This window comes from Leucoraja erinacea, chromosome 13 (assembly GCF_028641065.1).
Source record: "Leucoraja erinacea ecotype New England chromosome 13, Leri_hhj_1, whole genome shotgun sequence".
In the NCBI taxonomy this organism is placed as follows: domain Eukaryota; kingdom Metazoa; phylum Chordata; class Chondrichthyes; order Rajiformes; family Rajidae; genus Leucoraja; species Leucoraja erinaceus.
In genome coordinates, this window is record NC_073389.1 from 42,151,528 (window position 1) to 42,174,719 (window position 23,192).

The 23,192-nt window shown below is 43.4% G+C and overlaps 1 protein-coding gene across 3 annotated transcripts in view; it reads left to right on the forward strand.

Annotated features, from left to right (window-relative positions):
• The window catches only part of epha3 (eph receptor A3), a 216,268-nt gene that overhangs the window by 97,757 nt on the left and 95,319 nt on the right, over positions 1-23,192 (forward strand). For all 3 annotated transcript variants that reach the window (XM_055645049.1, XM_055645047.1, XM_055645046.1), the window contains exon 4: positions 20,854-21,009. In XM_055645049.1, the coding sequence (XP_055501024.1) occupies positions 20,854-21,009 (156 nt within the window). The remainder of the gene's footprint in view (positions 1-20,853; positions 21,010-23,192) is intronic.

Genomic DNA, 23,192 nt, shown 5'->3' on the forward strand with positions numbered 1-23,192 from the left:
CATTTTAGCACAGCAGCTATTGCAATCAGAGAAATGTCAAACCAAATTAACAAGGGCTGCTTAAATCATATTGAGTAGGCGCATTGCCATTCAAAAAGTCTCACCATATCTTTCTGGAAGATTCCTGCAGCTACAACTTTGTTTAGAACCATGGACAGTGCGTAATTAGTACCTGTGTAGGATGTGTTATTGGCATAGACTTTTAGTTTGATACACTGGTGTCGATTCTGTTCTTCAATGTTTTGTCTAATTTTAGCCTTCTTGTGTGGCTCTTTATTTAGTTCTGTTCTCAGTAGCAAAAAGGACAGGAGCCATAAAAACAGAAAATTGAGGGCGGCATAGTGGCGTTAACGGTAGAGCTACTTACTGCCTTAGAGGGCCAGAGACCCGGGTTTGAGCCCGACTACGGGTGCTGTCTGTACAGAGTTTGTACGTTGTCCCCGTGACCGCATGGGTTTTCTCCGAGATCTTCGGTTTCCTCCCGCACTCCAAAGGTTTGTAGGTTAATTGACGATACAATTGTAAATTGTCCCTGGTGTGTGTAGGGTAGTGCTAATTCGTGGGGATCGCTGGTCAGTGCAGACATGGAGGGCCGAAGGGCCTGTTTCTGTGCTGTATCTCTAAACTGAACTGAAGGGAAATCATGAGGAGCTCCATCAGTGACTGGAAGGAGAAGCAACAACTTAACATCAGAAACCACAGTTTGACAGATCCTGAAGAATTAAGAAACATATAGCAGAGAATGGCAATAGCAGAGGTTGGGGATAAATGGCAGGAATAGAATCCAGCTATGCAATGATTCAATGATTATTATCACGTCTACCGAGGTATAGTGAAATGCTTTGTTTTGCATACATCCCGGTAACATGTAGCAGACATTTTGATGCTGACAAAATTACAAAAGTTCACCAAACAGTCTGCCGCCACATGGGGCAGCAGCCCTCCCCACCCCCTCCCCCTGCCGGGCAAACTTTTCCTATTCATAAAGCTATCTAAATGTCTTTTAAATGTTTTTATAGTATCTGCCTTCACCACTTCCTCCGGCAACTTGTTCCAGACATGCATCGCCCTCGGCGAGGAACCAACAGCCCTTTCAAACCTTCCCCCTCTCACCTTATGCCCCTCATCATTCTGGACATCTCTGTGAGGTCATTCCCTTCAGCCTTCTATACTCCTGGGAAATTTCTAGGGTATATTTTACATGTAACCCACCTTAAAGATTCAGTGCATTTACCACAGCTATGCTGTGTGTGCCATCTACAAAATGCCCAGCTATTGCTCCTCAGGACTACTCCAACTGCACTTCTCAAACATCCAACCCCCCAGCACTAAAAAATATAAGATGAGCAGTTACATAGTAGCACCACCACCTGCAGATTACCTCCAAGTTGCATTATATCCTGACTATATCACCTTCATCGTTGCTGGTTCTCAATCCAGGAACTTGCTACCAAACATTGGACTAACTTCACCGGAAGGATTATACACACCACCTTCTCAAATGTAATTAGAAACTTATCCCACCCTGGTCATTCCTTCTTCTCCCTGCTCCCATACAGCAGAAGGTACAGAAGCTTGAAAGCACGCAGCACCATACTCAGGAACACACTCAGATAACACTCAGGCTTCTGACTGGTCCTTCCAAAAGCCAGTGTTCTGTTCAATGCACCTCTACCCATTGTGGACGTTGGACTTTGTCTATGGGACTGATGCGTTACAATGCTGAGAACTATATTCTGCACTCTGTATCTTTTATCTTCCCATTTGCTCTATCTATTGTACTTGGGTTTGTTTGGATTGTATTGTGTACGGCTGTGGTCGGCAACCTTGTTCTGCATGTCTGTGAGTGGATGGAGGGCCACATCTATCACATGTACACATGGATCCCACCCCCATTCCGCCCCGGAAATCAAATCACGTGCTCACTGAAGGTAGACAAAAATGCTGGAGGAACTCAGTGGGTGAGGCAGCCTCATGCAATCCTTGAGGCAACCTCATGCAATGCTGTCTCACCCTCTGAGTTTCTGCAGCATTTTTGTCCACCATCGATTTTTTCAGCATCTGCAGTTCTTTCTTAAACGTGATCACAGAAGATGAGCGTCCGTGCCGGCAGCTTTGCGCAGGAAGCGGTACAACCGGAGCTCGGCCGCTGCTCAGCGGGCCGGATGATTACGGGCAAAAGATACGCCAGCGGGCTGGATGATTTGGGGTTACAGGCTGCATTTGGCCCTGGGGCCAGAGATTGCTGACCCCTGATATGCGGTATGTCTGATCTGTTTGTGAAACAATAATAAACCTGAATCTAAACCTAAAGTAGATGGGCAATAACTGCTGACATTGTCAGCAATGGCCAGATCCCCCAAAATTAAATTAATATTACAAAAATAAGGGGATGGTAGAGGGTAAACTAGCCAGAAACGCACACCTTATCACAGCCCAGTTACTGATGCAGTCAAAATATGTTGGAATGAACTGGTTTACACCAAAGATAGACACAAAATCCTGGAGTAACTCAGGGGGTCAGGCAGCATCTCAGGGAAAAAGAAATAGGTAGCGTTTTGGGTCAAGACCCTTCTTCATATGTTCATCTAGATCTGGGAGATGATTAGATTAACTCGTTGAAAAGTCCATTGATATGATTGTGCCGTGTCTTAAAAATGGTCACTTGGGGAACTTTGACTCCGCCTTGTGTGAGGGAGGAGGGTAGAATTGGCTCCACATATCTCTCTGAAATAAACTGACTTATGGGCCTGTCCTACTTGGGTGATTTTTCAGGCGACTGTCAAGTCGTAGCAGGTCGCTGAAAAACCGGTGACTGGAACGGCGACTGGAACGGCCACTGTCAGATTGGAACACATACACACATCGTTTCCTTCACCAGCCAGTTATGCAGGCGGGGGATAGGGCAAGCGGGAGGAGCGCTAACTGAGTGTTATTCATGGTGCATAGCCAATGTGATACAGACACACACCACGAAGAACAGGAAGGTTGGCGCTGTATTAAGATGGTGAAAGCACAGTGTACAGGAAGGGTCACTTAAGTCCTTTAAAAGAGGGGGGCGTAGAAGTGGGAGACGGGGTGGGGAGAAGCAGTAGAGACGGCTGTGAAGCTCGGCGGACATTAACATTGCCGGTCGGATATCCTTGGTTCTGAAAACTACTGTTTACGTTTTTTTTCCCAATGAGCCAATGAAATTCACCAGTCAGCACCGGCGACAACCTGCAAGAACCTATGACCTCCTGGCGACCTGCACCTACGTCACGAGAATTTTCGCTACAATCCATGGCGTCAAAATTCGGGTCGCCGCTAATTTTTCAACATGTTGAAAAATTAGCGGCGACCAGAATGAAGCCGCGACTAGTTACGAGAATGCGGGAACCACTCACCACCATGCAGGCGGCACCCCGGCAACCTCCGGCGAACATGTGGCGACCTTGTGGCGACCTCATAGTCTCCTGTAGTCGCCTAAAAAGTCGCGGATGTGGGACAGGCCCATTAGAAGTGTGGGGAAAGAGTTTGAACCTTATCTCTGATCTCAGTTCACACAGTATATTTTACAAAGCCAGGCAGAAAGGAGAGATAATGTTGAGTCGCCTGGGAGGAATCTCCACAGGAGCATGGGTGATTTAGATTTTGACATAAATGTGCACAAAAATACTATGTGATTAGCAAACTTACCTGCAACGTAGGCACTTTAGCTGTAGTGCAACAGTAAACAGAAATTGTTGCTGAACAGCCCATTCAGCCATTTTCCTCTGAGATGCCCTTGTATATAAAACATTAAACATTTTGCCAATAAAAAAAATGGCCTGTTAACATTTCAAGGAATTTAGATTCCAAAAATTGAAAAGGACTATATTTGTCAAAAAGCACTATGGAATTGTGATGTTGTTAGCAGTGGATTCCTGCGGTGACACTTTGCTCCCCCACCGTGTTGTTAGATTATTTAAATATAGCTGAAAATAGGATGCTGCAGATCTGAATAACACAGCATATTACAAGCTTCAGTGATAAGAGACTACAGATGCTGTGGTCTTGAGAAAAGAACCAAGCGTTGGAGGAACTCAGCTGGTCAGGCAGCATCTGCGGAGGGAAAAGGACAGACCACATTTCTTGTTGGGAGGATTCTTCATCTGATGCGGCCTTGGTCTACTGAGTTCTTCCAGCAGATAGACATAAAAAGCTAGAGTAACTCAGCGGGTCAGGCAGCATCTCTGAAGAATAGGAATAGGTGACGTTTTGGGTCGAGACCCTCCTTTAGACTGAATCAGGGGATAGGGAAATGAGAGATATAGATGGTGATATAGAAAGATATAGAACAGATGAATGAAATATATGAAAAAAATAACAGGGATCAAGGAAATGTGGAGCCCACAATGGTCAATTGTTGGCTGTGGGGTAGGTGATAACGAGTTATAAAGACAGTGAAATTCAACAGGGCGACAGTGAATCTAATACGACGACTAGGGTGGGGAGGGACGGAGAGAGAGGGGATGCAAGGGTTATTTGAAGTTAGAGAAATCCATATTCATACTGCTGGGTTGTAAACTGCCCAAGCGAAATATGAGGTGCTGTTCCTCCAATTTGCATTTGGTCTCATTCTTCCAGCACTTTTTTTACAGAGAAAATTGCCAGTTAGGCAAAGATTGTATATGTAAAGATTGTATATGGACTTGGGGATCTGAATTTAGCATTGTGATATCCATTTTCAAAAGCCCAAAACACACACATTGATAAAGGATTTAGCAGGTCACTAATGATGCCCAATTTGTGCAATTGTTTGGGCCACCTACACTGGTCAGAGTCTTCATCATTTCGGTAACTCGTGCTGCTGTCTAAAATAAATGCAGTCGATATTAACCATATAACCATATAACAATTACAGCACGGAAACAGGCCATCTCGACCCTTCTAGTCCGTGCCGAACACGTATTCTCCCCTAGTCCCATACACCTGCGTTCAGACCATAACCCTCCATACCTTTCCTGTCCATATAACTATCCAATTTATTTTTAAATGATAAAAACAAACCTGTTTCCACCACCTTCACTGGAAGCTCATTCCACACAGCCACCACTCTCTGAGTAAAGAAGTTCCCCCTCATGTTACCCCTTAATTCTCAAGTCATGTCCCCTTGTTTGAATCTTACCTACTCTCAGTGGGAAAAGCTTATCCACGTCAACTCTGTCTATCCCTCTCATCATTTTAAAGACCTCTATCAAGTCCCCCCTTATCCTTCTGCGCTCCAAAGAATAAAGCCCTAACTTGTTCAACCTGTAGTATTGTAGTATTGAAACGAGTCTCCTGCTTCCATTTAGTATCAGCATAGTTAATCTGTTTGGTTCAGTCAGATTGATCATAAAAATGTGTAGGAAGGAACTGCAGATGCTGGTGTAAACTGAAGATGGACACTAAATGCTGGAGTAACTCGTTGGGGCAGGCAACATCTCTGGAGAGAAGGAATGGGTGACGTTTTAGGTCGAGACCCATCTTCTGTTGTGCTGCTGCAAGTAAGAATTTTGTTGTTCGACCAGGGACATATGCTGCCTGTCCCACTGAGTTACTCCAGCATGTTGTGTCTATCTTTGATCCTACAATGACTGTGGAATGCAGTCAACCTGTGGAGTACAGACAGCTGCACGAACTGGCCTCACACCCCCTCCCAGATGAGCATGTAGTCCTTTGACTGGGGATATATTAATATGCCCCATACAGATGAACATCTTCCGAGATGGTGACCACCACTGTGTTTAAGAAGGAACTGCAGATGCTGGAAAATCGTAGGTACACAAAAATGCTGGAGAAACTCAGCGGGTGCAGCAGCATCTATGGAGCAAAGGAGATAGGCAACGTTTTGGCCCAAAACGTTGCCTATCTCCTTCGCTCCATAGATGCTGCTGCACCGACTGAGTTTCTCCAGCATTTTTGTGTACCTGGTGACCACCACTTTCAGCTCAGCTGGATTATGGTAAAATTGTGGATCAGTTTATTTCAGCTTCGACTTTTGCTCAGCCTTAAAGCCCACCAGGCTGTTGTTGGGGATAGACACAAAAAACTGGAGTAACTTAGTGGGTCAGGCAGCATCTCTGGAGAAAAGGAATAGGTAACGTTTCAGGTCGAGACCCTTTTTCTGTTGTGCTGCTGCAAGTAAGAATTTCATCGTTCTATCTGGAACAATATGACAATAAAACACTCTTGATTCTTGACTCTTCTTCCAACTTGAAGAAGGGTCTCGTTCCGAAACATCACCTATTTCTTTTCTCCAGAGATTCTGCTTAACTCACTGAGTTACTCCGACATTTCGCGTCTTATCTTCGGTGTAAACCAGCATCTGCCGTTCCTTCATATACATTTAGGCTGCTGTTCGACGTGTGCCTAGTGAGTGTGCAAACAAATGTTGGGTCCTTTTATTGCTTTCTGTGCTCGCAAAGGGAGTTCAACTGACATTTCTGTTAAGGTCGCTGTTAAGTGGTAAACAACGTGTTCATTTGACGTGAAGAAAAATGATTACCTCTCCTGCTCTATTGCACAGTGCAATAACACAGGAAGGAAATACATGTTACCATGCTACTGTTCCAATACTGTATGCAGCAATCCACACAATAGCAACATCCACTTCCATGCCATTGAAAATCTTGGAACATTGCCTCTCCACTCCTGTTCCATTCGTAATGTGAAGAATGGATTTCCTGTCGGAACTTGGAGCAATGCTACTCCCTTTTTTTAAAAATTCAACAGTTACATTGAGCCTGTGTGTAAACAGGGGGCAATAGGTCCAAAATAGAGTGGTCAAGAACTGATCCACTCCTTCATATTATTTTAGATTGTGAAAGCCTGAACAATCTTATTAGCATGTTTATTGTTACCGGATTGCAGACTGGGATATCAGGATTTAGTTTAAGGTTAAGATGTCAAACAAGTAAAAATTAACCCAGTAGAATCAGAGTATGTTTCTTTGTGATTTTGTAAATTAAATATTCAACAATATTATAAAATATAATGGATTGGATTTATTTGTATTTGTGTTTGATGGAGAACAGAAAATATATTGGACTCAACATACAGGTGGTGCAGTGGTAGAGTTGCTGCCTGACGCCAGGGACCCAGGTTCGATCCTGACTATGGGTGCTGTCTGTACAGTGTTTGTACGTTGTCCCTGTGGTTTTGCCCTGGTGCTCCGGTTTCCTCCCACATCCCAAAGATGTACAGGTTTGTAGGTTAATTGACTTTGATAAGGATTGTAAATTGTCCCTACTGTGTAGGACAGTGTTAGTGTACGGGGATCGCTGGTCAGTGCCGACACAGTGGAGCAAAAGGCCTGTTTCTGCGCCAAAGGGCCTGTGACTGCACTGTATCTCGAGACTAAAACAAAATTAATCAAGAATGATTGAAAACAGAATTCAGAAATAAGGAATTAGAGTCATAAAGTGATCCAGCATGGAAACAGGCCCTTTGGCCCAACTTGCCCACAGTGGCCAACATGTCCCAGCTACACGTCCCACCTGCCTGCGCTTGGTCCATATCCCTCCAAACCTGTCCAATCCATTTACCTGTCTAACGGTTTATTAAACATCGGGATAATCCCAGCCTCAACTACATGCTCTGGCAGCTTGTTCCATACACTCACCACCCTTTGTGTGAAAAAGTTACCCCTCAAATTCCTATTCATTTTTTTCCCCTTCATCTTGAACCTATGTCTTCTGGCCCTCGAGATTTTAAAGAATTAAAGATTCTAAAATATAAAATAATTTTAAAAATAGTGAAGCCAACCAATATTGCACAGTACTGGTCATGATAATTAGAATGACATGTTACCTTATTAGTACAGAGATTATTCACGACAACAACTTGCATTTCTATTGTACAATAAAGATTGTAAAATGTCCAATGGCTCTTTATGTAGGCAAGCCATGTGGTAAGATATAATATCGTAGATCAATTTTCGGGAGCATTTTATAACAGGGAAGAGAGTAAGAGATAATTAGAAAGATATAGGGAAGAAACTCCAGAGTTTAGGGCATCAGCTGAGCAGGGATTAGACCCGCACAAAGAGTAGCCAGAAATGCAGGAAAACAAGGATCAACAGAATTCCTAGTTGGAAAAATAAGTACATTTCTAATCTGGTAACTTTATCCCAACTAATGTGTAAAGAGATGTCCGTAGTGAGTAATAATTCAGATACAACATGGAGTTAATCTAATCTAAGTGTTGAATTTAATGTATCTGCAACTGTTTTTTGAACTCTTCGTTCTGTTATTTCTGTACAAATGAGAATTTACATGAACAAATTAACTGGTGCATCAAGAACTGGGAAAATGATGTTAAACACAATGAGACCCCTTTTCACTATTTGCCTTTTTCATATTTATCAGTGCTTTGCAATTTATTTTTAATAGTGAAGACCCATTTTTACGTTTCCATAGCCATGCAGGGTGAAGCTACCTAACTACAAAAGCTAGGATTTGCATATTACACCTTCGCAATATGAAAGTTGTGATATCCCAAAGACCAGTCTGTTTCCCCAATTAATGATTAAGAAGAGTCTGCAACAACATTTTGTGACAACAAATGGCTCTGATTTGGCTTGTATTTCTCAGTGCTATAAATTGTATTGTACTTAAAAATAAACATCCAAGACCCTTCACAGCAAATGTAGTTATGGAGTCATGCAGCATGGAATCAGGTCATTCGGTCAAACTTGTCCATGCCAACTAAGTTGTCATTCTGGTCTAGTTTCAATTGCCAGTATTTGGTCCATATACATGCAAATCCTTCCCTGCAATAGCTGGACACATCTTCACAAGCAATCTTCACAATCCCAGCCTGTCCCCACCTGATCCATTTAACATTCATTTAACAAGAAGGATCGCTGATGCAAGAGAAACTATAGTCCATTGCTTCTGTACCCATTTATAATGGACCAGCATTACAGAGCTGAGTTCTGCTACCTCAGCAATTTATTAACTGATTTCATTCATTTTGGTTCATATTTTAATTTATTTATAGACTCTTGTTACCAACTAAGAGTGACATTTAGGTATATGGGAGGAATATTGCCTGGTAAATCATTGCACACACACATTAATCAGCTTTGTTCACTGAGGAATAACATGGTGAGCCAGTGACATTGTGATGTTTTTGCAATACTAATAATGCCTGATGGCAATCCTATTTTGATACTTCCTGTTAAATCTGGGACCAAGGCAGAGTGCACAAACACTTCGACTGCCCACAAAATGCCACCATTTTATCAATTGAATGGAATTTGATAGAGACTAACTTCTTGCTGGCAAAGATGATCCCAAACTGTCTGAAGAAGAGTTTCGACCCGAAACGTTTCCTATTTCCTTCGCTCCATAGATGCTGCCTCACCCGTTGAGTTTCTCCAGCATTTTTGTCTACCATTCACACCCCAGTTTTGAGAAGGAGAGGAAAACAAACTTGTTCAACCACCTGCCTCAAACTGAATGCATCAAAAATCAATTTTAAGGTATTGGGCAGTACGGTGACGCAGAGGTAAAGCTGCTGCCTTACAGCGCCAGAGTCCCGGGTTCAATCCTGATCACGGGTGCTGTATGTGTGAAGTTTGTAAGTTCTCCCCATGACCTGGTTTTCAACTGGTGCTCCAGTTTCCTCGCACACTCTAAAGACGTAAAGACTAAATAGCTTGGTAAAATTGTACATTGTCTCGAGTGTGTGTCAGATAGTTTTCATGTTCGGGGATCGCCGGTGGGCCGAAGAGCCTGTTTCCACGTTGTATCTCGAAACTAAACTAAGCTAAAGTGAAAAAGAGTTTGTTGCTGTTTGTTTCGTTCCCAACATGGACAGACAGATCCAACGTCGAAGCTTCAGCGATCGGAAAACATGAATCTTACGTGTAGAACACAGCGGAGAGGGATTACATACTTTCAGCATCACTTAGAACTGCAACAGCTGAGGGAAGAGCTGAGTGTGAAGCCAATCACAAAGTCTCTCTCCAGGGAACACAGCAATCTGATCTCTTTATTCCTCTTTGGAATGCTTTCCGCTCTTCCCTTTACCCTCCCTCCCCCCCCCCCCCCCCCCCCCCCCCCCCCCCTCCCCTACCCCTCCTCTCCCTATAGTCTAGTCTCTCCTACCACCTGGCCTCTTGTCAGCTGCTGCCTTAGTCTCCGTGCTCAGGGTCTCCTGAGTATTGAAACTGATGTAAAACTAATTCTTCCCCTATATCTGGAGGGTTTTTGCTGTCATTTTAGAAGAATAACCCTCAGTTGCACCCCTATTTGTGTTTGCTCGTAGAAACAGGCTGCGATACTTTTGCGGAAGATAAAATATTCAGTACGGTTTTTTTATGGAGAGCAAGTCTTCATGCCGTGCCAACGATAAACCACTCTGAAAACACGGCTACGCATTGCAATAAGATTTCCTTTGGGCTTTATTTAAGGCAGAGATAGATAGATTCTTGATTAATACGAATGTCAAGGGTTATGGGGAGAAGGCAGGAGAATGGAGTTAGGAGGGAAAGATAGATCAGGCATGAATCTATGGCGCAGACTTGATGGGCCAAATGGCCTAATTCTGCTCCTATCACTTATGACCTTATGACTTATAAGACATAGGAGCAGAATAATGCCATTTGGCACATTGAGTCTACTCTGCCATAGTAAAATGGGAAAATAGATTGATTTAAATAAACTATGGCCAATTAATGGGGCGCTGCCAGGAAAGTAAACTTTGAACTGCCAGGAGTAATGCCAATCGACAATGAGTCAGAAATTGTGTGTGAGAAATGATTTATCGTTACCAGTGGAGGTGGAAGTTGTTTCATCCTTATATCATATCAAACAGTATTGTCACCTGGTTTATGTACGCTTTCTTTGTCACCTGATCAACATTGTTTGACAGTTTTGTTCCTAATTCTCCTTCTCTCAGAATAATAGTGGGATATTATTCCTATTCTCCAGCACTGGATGAAGAGAAGGTTAAAAATGACTATGAGACCACAAGACAAAGCAGCAGAATTAGGCAAAATGAGTCCTCCCCGCCAATCAATCGTGGCTGATCTATATTTCCCTCTCGACCCCATTCTCCTGCCATCTCCCCGTAGTCTTTGGCGTCCTTACTAATCATGAACCTATCAATCTCTGCTTTAAGAATACCCAATGCTGTGGCCGCCACAGCAATGAATTCCACAGATTCACCACCCTCTGGCTAAAAAAATTCCTCCTCATCTCCATTCTAGTTCTTTTGCACAAAAAGTATTTGAGTCAACTTTTGCAACTGCCTTATTTATGCCTTTATGAATAGACACAAATGTTGGAGTAACTCAGCAGGACAGGCAGCATCTCTGGAGACAAGGAATGGGTAATATTTCGGGTCGAGACCGTTCTTGGGGTTGGCTCAATAAGCATTGCCTATTCCTTCACTCCATAGATGCTACTGTACCTGTCCTGCTGAGTTACTCCAGCATGTTATGCCTAATCTTCAGTGTAAACCAGCATTTGCGGTTCCTTCCTGCACATGCCTTTATGTTGTGTGTCAGCAGCCATATGCCGAGCTCAGCGGCTCAGTTACCACGACAACACTCCATGTACCTACACCGCCGCAGGGCCCACAATGAGAGGCAGGCAGGTAGTGTTTTGCCACCTAATGTGTTGTGTCTGTTGCTGGCATGCCAGGGAGGCAGCAGGAGATTCCCCCATCTGTGCTCAATCGCTCCTTGGCTCTGTTTTTTGTATTTGAGATGAAGGGCAAAATAGTTGTTTTAACTATAAAGCCCAGGGTACCGATTCATCTTTAACCTTTCCAACTGCCAATTCTGGGAAGATTAATGCTTTCCACAAAACAGTTGCACTCAAGGTAGACGGATGCACCTTCGCAGGTCTGGCAGCATCTCTGGAGGAAAAGGATAGGTGACGTTTCTGGTCGGGACCCTTCTTCAGACTTAAAGTAGGGGGCTTACTGAAAATCAGGGTCCTGATTTTTCCTGTTTTTTCGCACCTCCAATTCTTCACCCCCCTCCTCCCAAACCCCTACCTTCAGCCTGAAGAAGGGTCCAAATCTGAAATGTCACCTCTCCTATTCCCCAAGAGATGCTGCCTGACCCGCTGTGTTACTCCAGCACGTTGTATCTCTCTTTTGTATAGACCGCCATCTGCAGTTCTTTGTTACTATATAGTTGCATTTATGCTGTTGGGTCAGGCACTTCCACATTGACCCACTTTCCAAAAACAAAATCTGTCAACTTGCTGTTAGATTTTTTATCTTGAACAATTTTTGGATTATGGTCAGTGTTGCAGAGTGTGGAGAGGACCAGCTTTAACCTAATCAAGCCATCACACAGTTCAGGGGATTATTCTACCCAATTATCAGTCCTGCAGATACGTCAGTGGTGTCCGCCATGGACCAGAGTCTATTAACAACACTGGCAGCCTGATGCCATTGACATTGGAGACATGGGCAATATGTTTTTAATTTAGTTTAGTTCAGAGATACAGTGCGGAAGCAGGCTCTTCGCCCTACCGAGTCCGCGCCGACCAGCGATTCCTGCACACTAACACCGCCCTTCCTACACACACTAGGGACAAAATTCACAAATTTACCAAGCCAATTAGCCTACAAACCTGCACGTATTTGGTGTGTCGGAGGAAACCAGAGCGCCCGGAGAAAACCCACGCAGGTCACAGGGAGAACGTACAAAGTTTGTATAGACAGCACCCATAGTCAGGATCAAACCCGGGTCTCTGGCATTGTAATGCAGCAACTCTACCAGATTCAGATTCAATTTTAATTGTCATTGTCAGTGTACAGTACAGAGACAACGAAATGCATTTAGCATCTCCCTGGAAGAGCGACATAGCAAACGATTTGAATAAATAATAATAAGTGTCCAGAGAGGGGGGGGGGGGGGGGGGTGATTGGCAGTCACCGAGGTACGTTGTTGAGTAGAGTGACAGCCGCTGGAAAGAAGCTGTTCCTCGACCTGCTGGTTCGGCAACGGAGAGACCTGTAGCGCCTCCCGGATGGTAGGAGGGTAAACAGTCCATGGTTGGGGTGAGAGTAGTCCTTGGCGATGCTGAGCGCCCTCCGCAGACAGCGCTTGCTTTGGACAGACTCAATGGAGGGGAGCGAGGAACCGGTGATGCGTTGGGCAATTTTCACCACCCTCTGCAATGCCTTCCGGTCGGAGACAGAGCAGTTGCCATACCATACTGTGATGCAGTTGGTAAGGATGCTCTCGATGGTGCAGCGGTAGAAGTTCACCAGGATCTGAGGGGACAGATGGACCTTCTTCAGTCTCCTCAGGAAGAAGAGACGCTGATGAGCCTTCTTGATCAGAGCAGGGTACCACTACGCCACCGTGCCACCCATGCATTAAACGTGTGGAATTGGGGGAGGCAGGCTTTGTTGCCACAATGTTTCAAGTGCACTGATCTTCACAGAGCTCTAGGGGTGGTGAGGAAAACTTTGAGGGTGTCTTTCATTCCACAAATCCCTTCTCACATCAATCTACCTGGTTAGTTTCCCCTTATGTATACACATAGGGGGCTGGGATAAGCTGCCAACCTTACTGTGAGTTGATGTACTCTCCAACCTAGCTCACAGCTTTAGGCAACCTTGCACTCTCTACCATCTGAAAGGCACTCATTGCCCAATTCTCTTCTACCTCCAAACTATAGTCAAGAGTAAAATAGTAATGCATTACAAAGCTTAAGAAACAAACCTACAGACACAGGTGTTTATTGATGGATTGAAAAATACAAGATGGAATCAGGCCCTTCGGCCCATCAGGTCCACGCCGAACATCGATTACCTGTTAAACCGAGTAGTATGCTAGCCCATTTTTGCATCCACTCTCTATACATTTTTGACAGTTTACAGCAACCAATTAACCCACAAACCTGCACGTCTTTGGGATGCGAGAGGAAACCGAAGCACCCGGAGAAATCCCACACGGTCACAGGGAGAACATGCAAACTCCACACAGACAACACCCGAGGTCAGGATCAAACCTGGGTCTCTGTTGCTCTGAGGCAACAGTTCTACCACCTGTGCCACTGAGCCACCCAGAGTTTCTGAAGTAGTTTGTTATCCTTTTATTACAGATGGAGAGCTAAGTTGTTGCATTTGTTTCCTGTTGTGATTTTCTCTTGGCATTTATATCTGCAATGAAGTGAGAACAACCCCCGTAAGATTGAACTGAAGGAAGGCAATTAGCAATGGGTGTAGTGATAAGCACAGTGGAGGCGTGGTTGTGTTGGAGATGGTTGGGGGAGTGCTACGAACTGCTTTTGGATGAAGTACTGTTGTTTCACTGCTCTACCAGCCTGAGCCAAATGCCATGCCTGCTCTCTCTCCTCATCCTGATGCTGATCATCCTTTTTCCTGCCCCCCTCTATCCTGGTGAACAAGCCAGGTTAAAGGCCAAACGGTCACAGTGGCAAAGTCATGCAGAGTGCTGTAGATGACTGCAAATCTGAGCATTCAACCACTTTCCACAAGAAATCTGAGGTAGCAGAAATGTTGTAGGAGGTTTCTTTCTTTTAGCTGAGAACCGGGTGTCAGAGTGTGACTGGGCTCTTAGCGGGAGTCCTGAGGTGAATAACAGCACCATGGCATCTTTATTAAACAAGCTTTGTTGATGGGTATAAAGAAACATGCTAAAAAACAAAGGGCTTCATTATTACATACATAACTTATCTAGAGTCATGAGAGGCAAAAGTATTTTAATGTCATATGTCCCAGATAGGAGAATGAAATTCTTACTTGCAGCAGCACAACAAGATATGTAAACATAGTAGACACAAAATGCTGGAGTAACTTAGAGGAACAGGCAGCATCTCTGGAGAGAAGGAATGGATGACGTTTTGGGTCAAGACCCTTCTTCAGACTAGTCTGGGGAAAGGGAAACAAGAGATATAGACTGATGTAGAGAGATATAGAATGAGTGAATGAAAGATATGCTGTCTATATCTCTCGTTCCCCTTTCGCCTGACTAGTCTGAAGAAGTCTCTCGCACAGAAACATCTCCCATTCCTTCTTTCCAGAGATGCTGCCTGTCCTGCTGAGTTAATTCAGCGTCTATCTTCAGTTTAATCTAGTATCTGCAGTTCCTTCCTACACATGTAAACATAGAACTTTGTAAACAATATAATAAAGAAGAATCAAAGTTCAGTATGTTTGTATGTTTGCATGTGTATGGATATATAAAAATAGATAGATAGATAGATAGATAGATAGATAGATAGATAGATAGATAGATAGATAGATAGATAGATAGATAGATAGATAGATGCACACACATGCATACACACACATAAAAACAAATAATAATAATGCAGAAAAACAATAATATATAATCTGGACAATTGCAAAGATTTTAAAAGAGAAAAAAGCTGTTATAATGAATAATTCACTGAGTAAATGTGATTGCAGTCTTTTCTTTAACTGTGCTCTTCACACTTCAGCATGCCAGCCATTCTGTTACCGCACTGCATATTTATTATAAACGGAGGATGGATTTACATTGATCCTGTGCTCCCTGTAAGTGTGATTCATACTGTGGTTCTTTCCTTGCACCGCCAATAAAGGTAGTCCCAAGCCCTGCTGCCATAGCATATTGTAAATGACACAACACTGTAAACCACGGTGACCCTAGCCAAGCGCTCCTTCTTTCAGTGCCTTCCCGGCAATACCATGTCATCCAGTTCTGATGACAGGTATGCCGAGTTCTCAGAATTCTTTTGTACATTGCCAATTCAGCTTTTACATTTCTGGACTGTATAGAATTTCTGCCGGGCTCTCTCGCAAAGTTCCAAAGTAACAATGTCTGAATAATTCCAGAAAATGTAATTATTTAAAAATACGGGGATATAAAGCTCTATAAAGATATAATGCAATAGTATTAGGGCAAGATAGACACAAAAAGCTGGAGTCACTCAGCACGATAGGCAGCATCTAAGAAGAGAAGGAATGGATGACATTTTGGGTCAAGACCCTTCTTCAGACTAGTCAGGGGAAAGGGAAACAAGAGAAAAAGACAGTGATGCAGAGAGATATAATAATAATAATAATAATAATAATAATAATAATAATAATAATAATAATAATAATAATAATAATAATATCTCGAACAAGTGAATTAAAAGATATGCTGTCTATATCTTCATTTCCCTTTCTACTGACTAGATTGAAGATTGTACATGATGTACTATGTGTGTCAGCCAGACAGTTGAAGTTCCAGATCCATAGTTTATTCAGTCGCTCAGCTCTCTGCACTCAATAGTACGTCGAGGGGGAGAGCAGGAATCCAACACCCCACAATAGCAGGAATATCCAACACCTGCCTGCATTCTGCATCTCTCCACGGCACTACATTGCGGTGCCAGTCCACAATTCCTGATTGACACACTTTGTAGATCGGCACTGGTTTTCGATTAATGAATTGATTATCACATTATCACATGTGAAATGCCACAGTGAAATTCTTTGTTTTCATACCATACACAAAGTATGTAAAGAGTTGCCACGAATAGGACACCGACAAGGTCACAAAGTGTTCAATGAGGTCCCCAATGGTCCCATTTTGTCCTCTCTACAGTCCCCCCGCGCTGGGTCCTTCTTTGTTCTCTCAGTGCCCCCCTTACACCGGGTCCCTCTTTGTTCTTGGCGGCGTGTCCTCGACCAACCTCCAGCACCCACCGCAGGCCTGTCTGCAAGCTGTCTGAGCAATACAGCCCAATAACATTAGAGATGTGATTACTTAATGGGAACTTGATCAGTCACAGTCCTGACTACCTCAATTTCACCAAGGCTGATGAGCGGTTCAGGTGACCACGCCGTATATTGTTCTGCAAGCAAGCACGGTCAAAAATGAAATTAAAATTATGGGCGGCACAATGGCGCAGCTTGTGGAGCTGCTGCCTCACAACGCTAGAGACCCGGGTTCGATCCGGACCTCAGCTGTCTGTGTGGAGTTTGCACGTTCTCCCTGTGACCACGTGGGTTTCCTCCGGATGCTCTGATTTCCTCCCACATCCCACAAAGGCATGCGGGTTTATTGGCTGCAGGGATTAATCGGACTCTGTAAATTGTCCTTATTGTGTAGGGAGGTGAAACAAAAGTGTGAATGGGTGATCGATGGTGGGCATGAACCCAGAAGACCAGAGGGCTTGTTTCCATGCTGTGTTTTTCAATCAATCAATCAAAACTAAAATACTCTTAATATTCAGTCAACACAGGCCGTTTCATATTTTTCCAAATCTATTGGAAAAGAATAAAAGTATTAACTCATAGTAACTTTGCTTAAAAAATCACACATATCTGATGTAACCAGCAAATTGTTAATATTAGTTAAAATACAGTAATAAAATCACCTACTTTTTCTTACTTTCTGGCAAAGATCTGGTAGCATCTGTGGAGAAAGATGTTTGTTCAATGCATTAACATTCATTAAAACGAGAGCAAGAGAGTTAAACAGGTTCTAAGATACAGACAAAGGAGGAAGGTGAAGAATCTGGGACAGAACGGGAAACAGGAGTGATTAGATGCCAAAAGGCATTGCAACAGAAGTGACAAGTTTACATTTATGGAATTCTCCCTGGTACAAATAGAACTGCTGTCAACAACTAATGCAGACATTGGCAATGACAAATACATTTATTTTAGAAATATTATAGGACATTTAGGCTTTTTATTCATAAGAGAGCAAATATAATATATGTTGTGGTTGTCTTCTGCAAAGATATAACATAAAGGATAATGCAGTTTCATTGTACCATGGAGGATACATCCAACAGCTCAGATAAAGGATCTACTTGGCGGTAAGGGAGTGCTGTAATGAACTAACTCCATGGATAGTGGGACTGCTGTAAAAAGCAGAGATTAGGTCAACTATAGGCCTGTATTCTGAAGAGTTTTCAGAGCAGCACGGTGGCACAGCTGGTAGAGCTGCTGCCTCACGGTGCCAGATACATGGGTTTGATTCCGACCTCAGGTGCTATCTGAGTGGAGTTTGCACTTTTCACTGTGACCACATAGGTTTTGTACGTTCATAAGTGATAGGAGAATGATTAGGCCATTCGGCCCATCGATCCGCTATTCAATCATGGCTGATCTATCTTTCCCTCTCAACCCCATTCTCCTGCCTTCTCCCCATAACCCCTGACACCCGTACTAATCAAGAATCTATCTATCTCTGCCTTAAAAACATCCATTGACTTGGCCTTCACAGCCGTCTGCGGCAATGAATTCCACAGATTCACCACGCTCCAACTAAAGATGTTTTGGGAGTCAATGAGAAAGTGGGATAACATGGAACTCGGCTGAATGGGTGATCAATGGACTCGGTGGGCCAAAGGGCTTGTGGTTATATGGTTATATGGTTTTCATGCTAAACTAAACTGGGAAGAATGAGACTGGATGTCAATGATATAAAGAATATTCTGAATAGCTAAAAGAGACAAAGCAGGGAGAATGTTTGCCCGGCTGGGGTTTGAGCACCAGGGGTGACAGTGCTAAGGTTTGAGTTAAGATATTTAGGGCTGAGATGAAGAGAAATATCTTCTTTTAGATGGCAGCAGCAGCCAAATTGCTGAATATATTTGAGAAGTAGATGGATACATCTCTGGACAGAAAAGGCATCGTGGAAAAGAGGGAGAGAGTTTTGTATATTATATTGAGGTAATTGAACCATGATTGTATTGAATGACTAAGTGTCCTATTCTTGCTTCTATTCCCTACATTTCTGTTTTGTTTGATTGTGGTAAAAGAGCAGTGTTGGAGCTAGTTATTAAGATTGAAGTACAGGTTTAAATTAATTGTTGGAAAGGATTAGCGGAGAGATTAAGATTGTTTTTTTGTTTTCATTCAGTGGGCAGGAAGGGTTTGGAAGTTATTCCTTGGAAAGGAGGTTACCCTTGCACATTTAATCAGTATTTGGATGTAATGTTTAAGAAGGAACTGCAGATGCTGGAAAATCGAAGGTACACAAAAATGCTGGAGAAACTCAGCGGATGCAGCAGCATCTATGGAGCAAAGGAGATAGGCAACGTTTCAGGCCGAAACCCGTCTTCAGAATTTGGATGTAATTCTTGATTAGTAATGGTGTCAAAGATTATGGGGAGAAGGCAGGAGAATGGAGTTGGGAGGGAAAGATAGATCAACCACGATTGAATGGCAGAGCAGATTCGATGGGATAAATGACCTAATTCCGGCTCTTATGACTTAGGAACTGAAAAACATATTTGTACTTCAAGAGCTGCGACCTGCAAGGCCACAAACCTAGTGTTGGAAAAGTGGGATGTGTGGCTCATATTTGAACAGCAGAGCTATGACAGGCCAAATGGCTTTCATCATAATACAATTTCTGTTTCTTCTGTCATTTTAAAGTTTGGTTTTAGGCAGCCTGTGGTGGGTTTTCACTTATTCAAGATTTTGTTTTTGGGTTGTCGCACTATTTTTCAATATAAACCAGTCATCAAAGTATAAAAACATTAGTAACCATCTGACTCCCTCCCCCCCCTCTACAGTCCCACCATGTCCCACCCCACATAAGAATACTCACTGCACCAGAACTAATTAGCCCTAACCTTTCAGTTCCTCAAGGGATCTCTCATTCTCCTCCATCACTTCAGTGGGTGACTGACAGATCCCCTCTCAGCAACACATAACAGTAAACAAGGAAATCTCCATGGATGTTTCAGGACGTCTTTGATGAAACTCTACTTTTAAAACCTTTGTTCTTTCGAAATGTTAATGTAGATGCACTTGTTTTACTGGAAGCTCCAATCGAGTGAAACTCAAAAGAAATAATGGGCAAAATATAGCTTGGAGAGCAAATTACCAGCAATTGGTGAAGCTTATCATGCAGTCTGTTAAAGGCTGCATGCCGTGCTCTGTAAACCTTACCTCTCACAACTCCACTAGCAGGGGATGGGCACGGTGGCGCAGTGGTAGAGTTGCTGCCTTACAGCGCCAGAGACCCGGGCTTGATCTTGACTACGGGTGCTGTCTGTACAGAATTTGTACATTCTCCCCGTGACCTGTGTGGGTTTTCTCCAGGTGCTCGGGTTTCCCCCCACACTCCAAAGACACACAGATTTGTACGTTAATTGGCTTGGTAAAATTGTAAATTGTCCCCAGTGTGTGTAGGATAGTCATAGTGTACGGGGATCACTGGTTGGCATGGACTGCGTGGGCCGAAGGGCCTGGTTCCCCACCCATATATCTCCCAACTAAACTGAATTTTGGTAGCAAAATGCAAGTGCCAACCACTACAATATAACAAGTTTGGAACAAGCAGGCAAGGATGAATGCCAACTCCAGCACATTGCTCTGTGTCTGTAAGTCAATAGGACATGGGCCATCTCAGTTACCACACCTTGCAAATCATTTCACAATCGAAGGCCATGGGTTTGTACTCATGTTGCTCCTCTCCGTATTTGCCTTGAATCAGACCTTTGTTTTGCTGGTTAGAGTTTAGCGATAGCGCATGGAAACAGGCCGTCCGGCACTCCGAGTCCACACTGACCATCGATCACCTGCACACTAGATCTATGATATCCCTCTTCCACATCCTACCTACTAGGGACAATTTACAGAAGCCACATAACCACCAGAGAGCAGTCCTCAGCTACTATCTACCTCATTGGAGACCCGCGGACTTTCTTTGTTCGGACTATACTGGACTTTATCTTGCACGATACATTATTCATGGTATTCCCTTTATCATGTATCTGTACACTGTAAACGGCTCGATTGTAATCATGTATTGTCTTTCCGCTGACTGGTACACCTCGGTACACGTGACAATAAACTAAACAAAATGCTCATTGTGCATTATTAAACTGAAGTTATTTTTTCTGTTCCCATCAGCCTGCAAACCTGGCTTCTACAAAGCTTTTGCTGGAAATGTCAAGTGTGCCAAGTGCCCTCCCCACAGCCATGCTCAAGAAGCAGGCTCCACGCACTGCAGCTGTGACAGGAACTACTTCAGGGCAGACAAGGATCCCATCTCCATGGCTTGTACCAGTGAGTACCTCTCTCTCTGTACCTTGCTCCCTGCCTCTTTGTTACCTTGTCCGTCAGAGCGCTTTCTATCTATGACTATACAGGGAAAGGTGATCAGTTTCAGAAAAAATCACAGCCTTACAATGATGCTGAAATCAATACCAGCATTCTGTTTCCCAGATGAGGGATGGTTTCAGCAGTATTTTGATCATTAGCCTCAACAAGCTTATTATTTGTGCTATGGATCTTTCAGCTCTGCAGGGCAAATTTGGACATAAATCTTTGGTGGCTAGAACTTTTGTGGATACTTAAAGAAAGACTTATTTTGATATTATTGTTTTATGTGTTCTACATCTCATTTTCCCTTAGAAGTTGCATTGATCTCTGCCTCAGCAATTCCACACACAAATTATCTCTCCTCCAACATTTCTAACCTTACGCCACACGCTCCTCATAATGATTAAAGACCCCTGTCACGGACTCATTATCGGTGAAATAGTTCTTCACACATTGGCCTGTCACATTCCCCTTGGTTTTATCAGACTCTATTTAGCCGAGCAGTATCTGAATTTTTCTGTTGAAAAATACAGTTTTGCATTCTGACCAGGCATGTTATATACTCTCTTCTTGATTGAAGGGCAGTGTAGACTTGATGTTATAGACTCTCCATGGTTTTAGGGTTTCTACTAGCACACATACACTTTAAGAGTAATCAAACCAACTTTTTTGTGCTATGTAACATTTATTTTTTTGGTTTAGTTTAGAGATACAGCACGGAAACAGAGTCATTTGGCTCCCCGGGTCCACACCGACTGTGGTGAATCTGTGGAATTCTTTGCCACAGAAGGCTGTGGAGGATAGGTCAATGGATATATTTAAGGCAGAGATTGATAGATTCTTGATTAGTACGGGTGTCAGAGGTTATGGGGAGAAGGCAGGAGAATGCGGTTAGGAAGGAGAGAGGGATCACCCATGATTGAAGGGCGGTGTAGACTTGATGGGCCGAATGGCCAAATTCTGCTCCTATCTTATAACCAGTGATCCTCATACACTAACACTATCCTACACATCCACTAGGGACAATTTACATTTATACCAAGCCAATTAAACTACAAACTGTACGTCTTTGGAATGTGGGAGGAAACCGGAGATCTTGGTGAAATTCCACGCAGGCCGCAGGGAGAACGTACAAACTCCATACTGAGAGCACCCGTAGATCAAACCCGGGTCTCCTGCCCTGTAAGGCAGCAACTCACCCGCTACACCACCGTGCAGCCGTTTTATTTTACTCCATAGTTGAATGCAACCTAGCTTCCCAAAACTTGGGTAGGATGAGCCTAAATGTGATTTTCTCAGTGAAAGAATACATGGATTCGAGAAACAGAAGACATTGGTTTAAGTTGAAGGGGAAAAGATTTAATAGGAAACTGAGGCGTAATTTTTACACACAAAGGGTAGTGAGTGTAAGGAATGAGATGCCAGAGGATGTCGTTGAGGAAGGGACTTTCGTCTTATTTAAGAAACAATTAGACAGGTACATGGATAAGACAGGTTTAGTGGGATATGTGCCAAATACAGGCTGGTGGGACTATTGTAGATGGGACATTTTGGTCGGTGTGGGCAAGTTGGGCCGAAGGGCCTATTTCCATGCTGTATGACTATGACTATATAAACAAATCACTTATTTAGCATCTTAGTTTTGGGTTTCCTGACTAATTAGGTCAAGTGGGAGTGATGATTCGATGCACAGACCAATTTTTCAGCTTGGCCATTAAAGCGCTCTCCATAAGCATTACTTTTATTGGACTCTGGTGCTGCCTCCAGTCTAAAGTGAGAGTGTAAAAAGGACAGAAAACAACATCAAAGGAAGTTCCCCACGTCAGTGATATAATTCAGGGGATTTCAAGGGCTTCTGGCAGATCGTATTTCTTGTGCACAAGTCAAAGAAAACTGCAATCAACACAGAAAATCCTAAAGATGTGCAGCTTTCTACATTAATTGGCCTCTATAGAAATTTGCCCCTAATTTGCAGGGAATGGGATAATATAGAACTAGTGTGAACAGGTGATCAATGGGTAGGGTTGGACTCAGTAGGCTGAAGGGTCTGTTTCCATGCTGTCTCTCTGAACTCTAAACTAAACTGAAAGTGTGCCGGAAGTTAGCTGCACCAAGGCAGAATGGTAGGTTGTGGTGCCTGAATGATG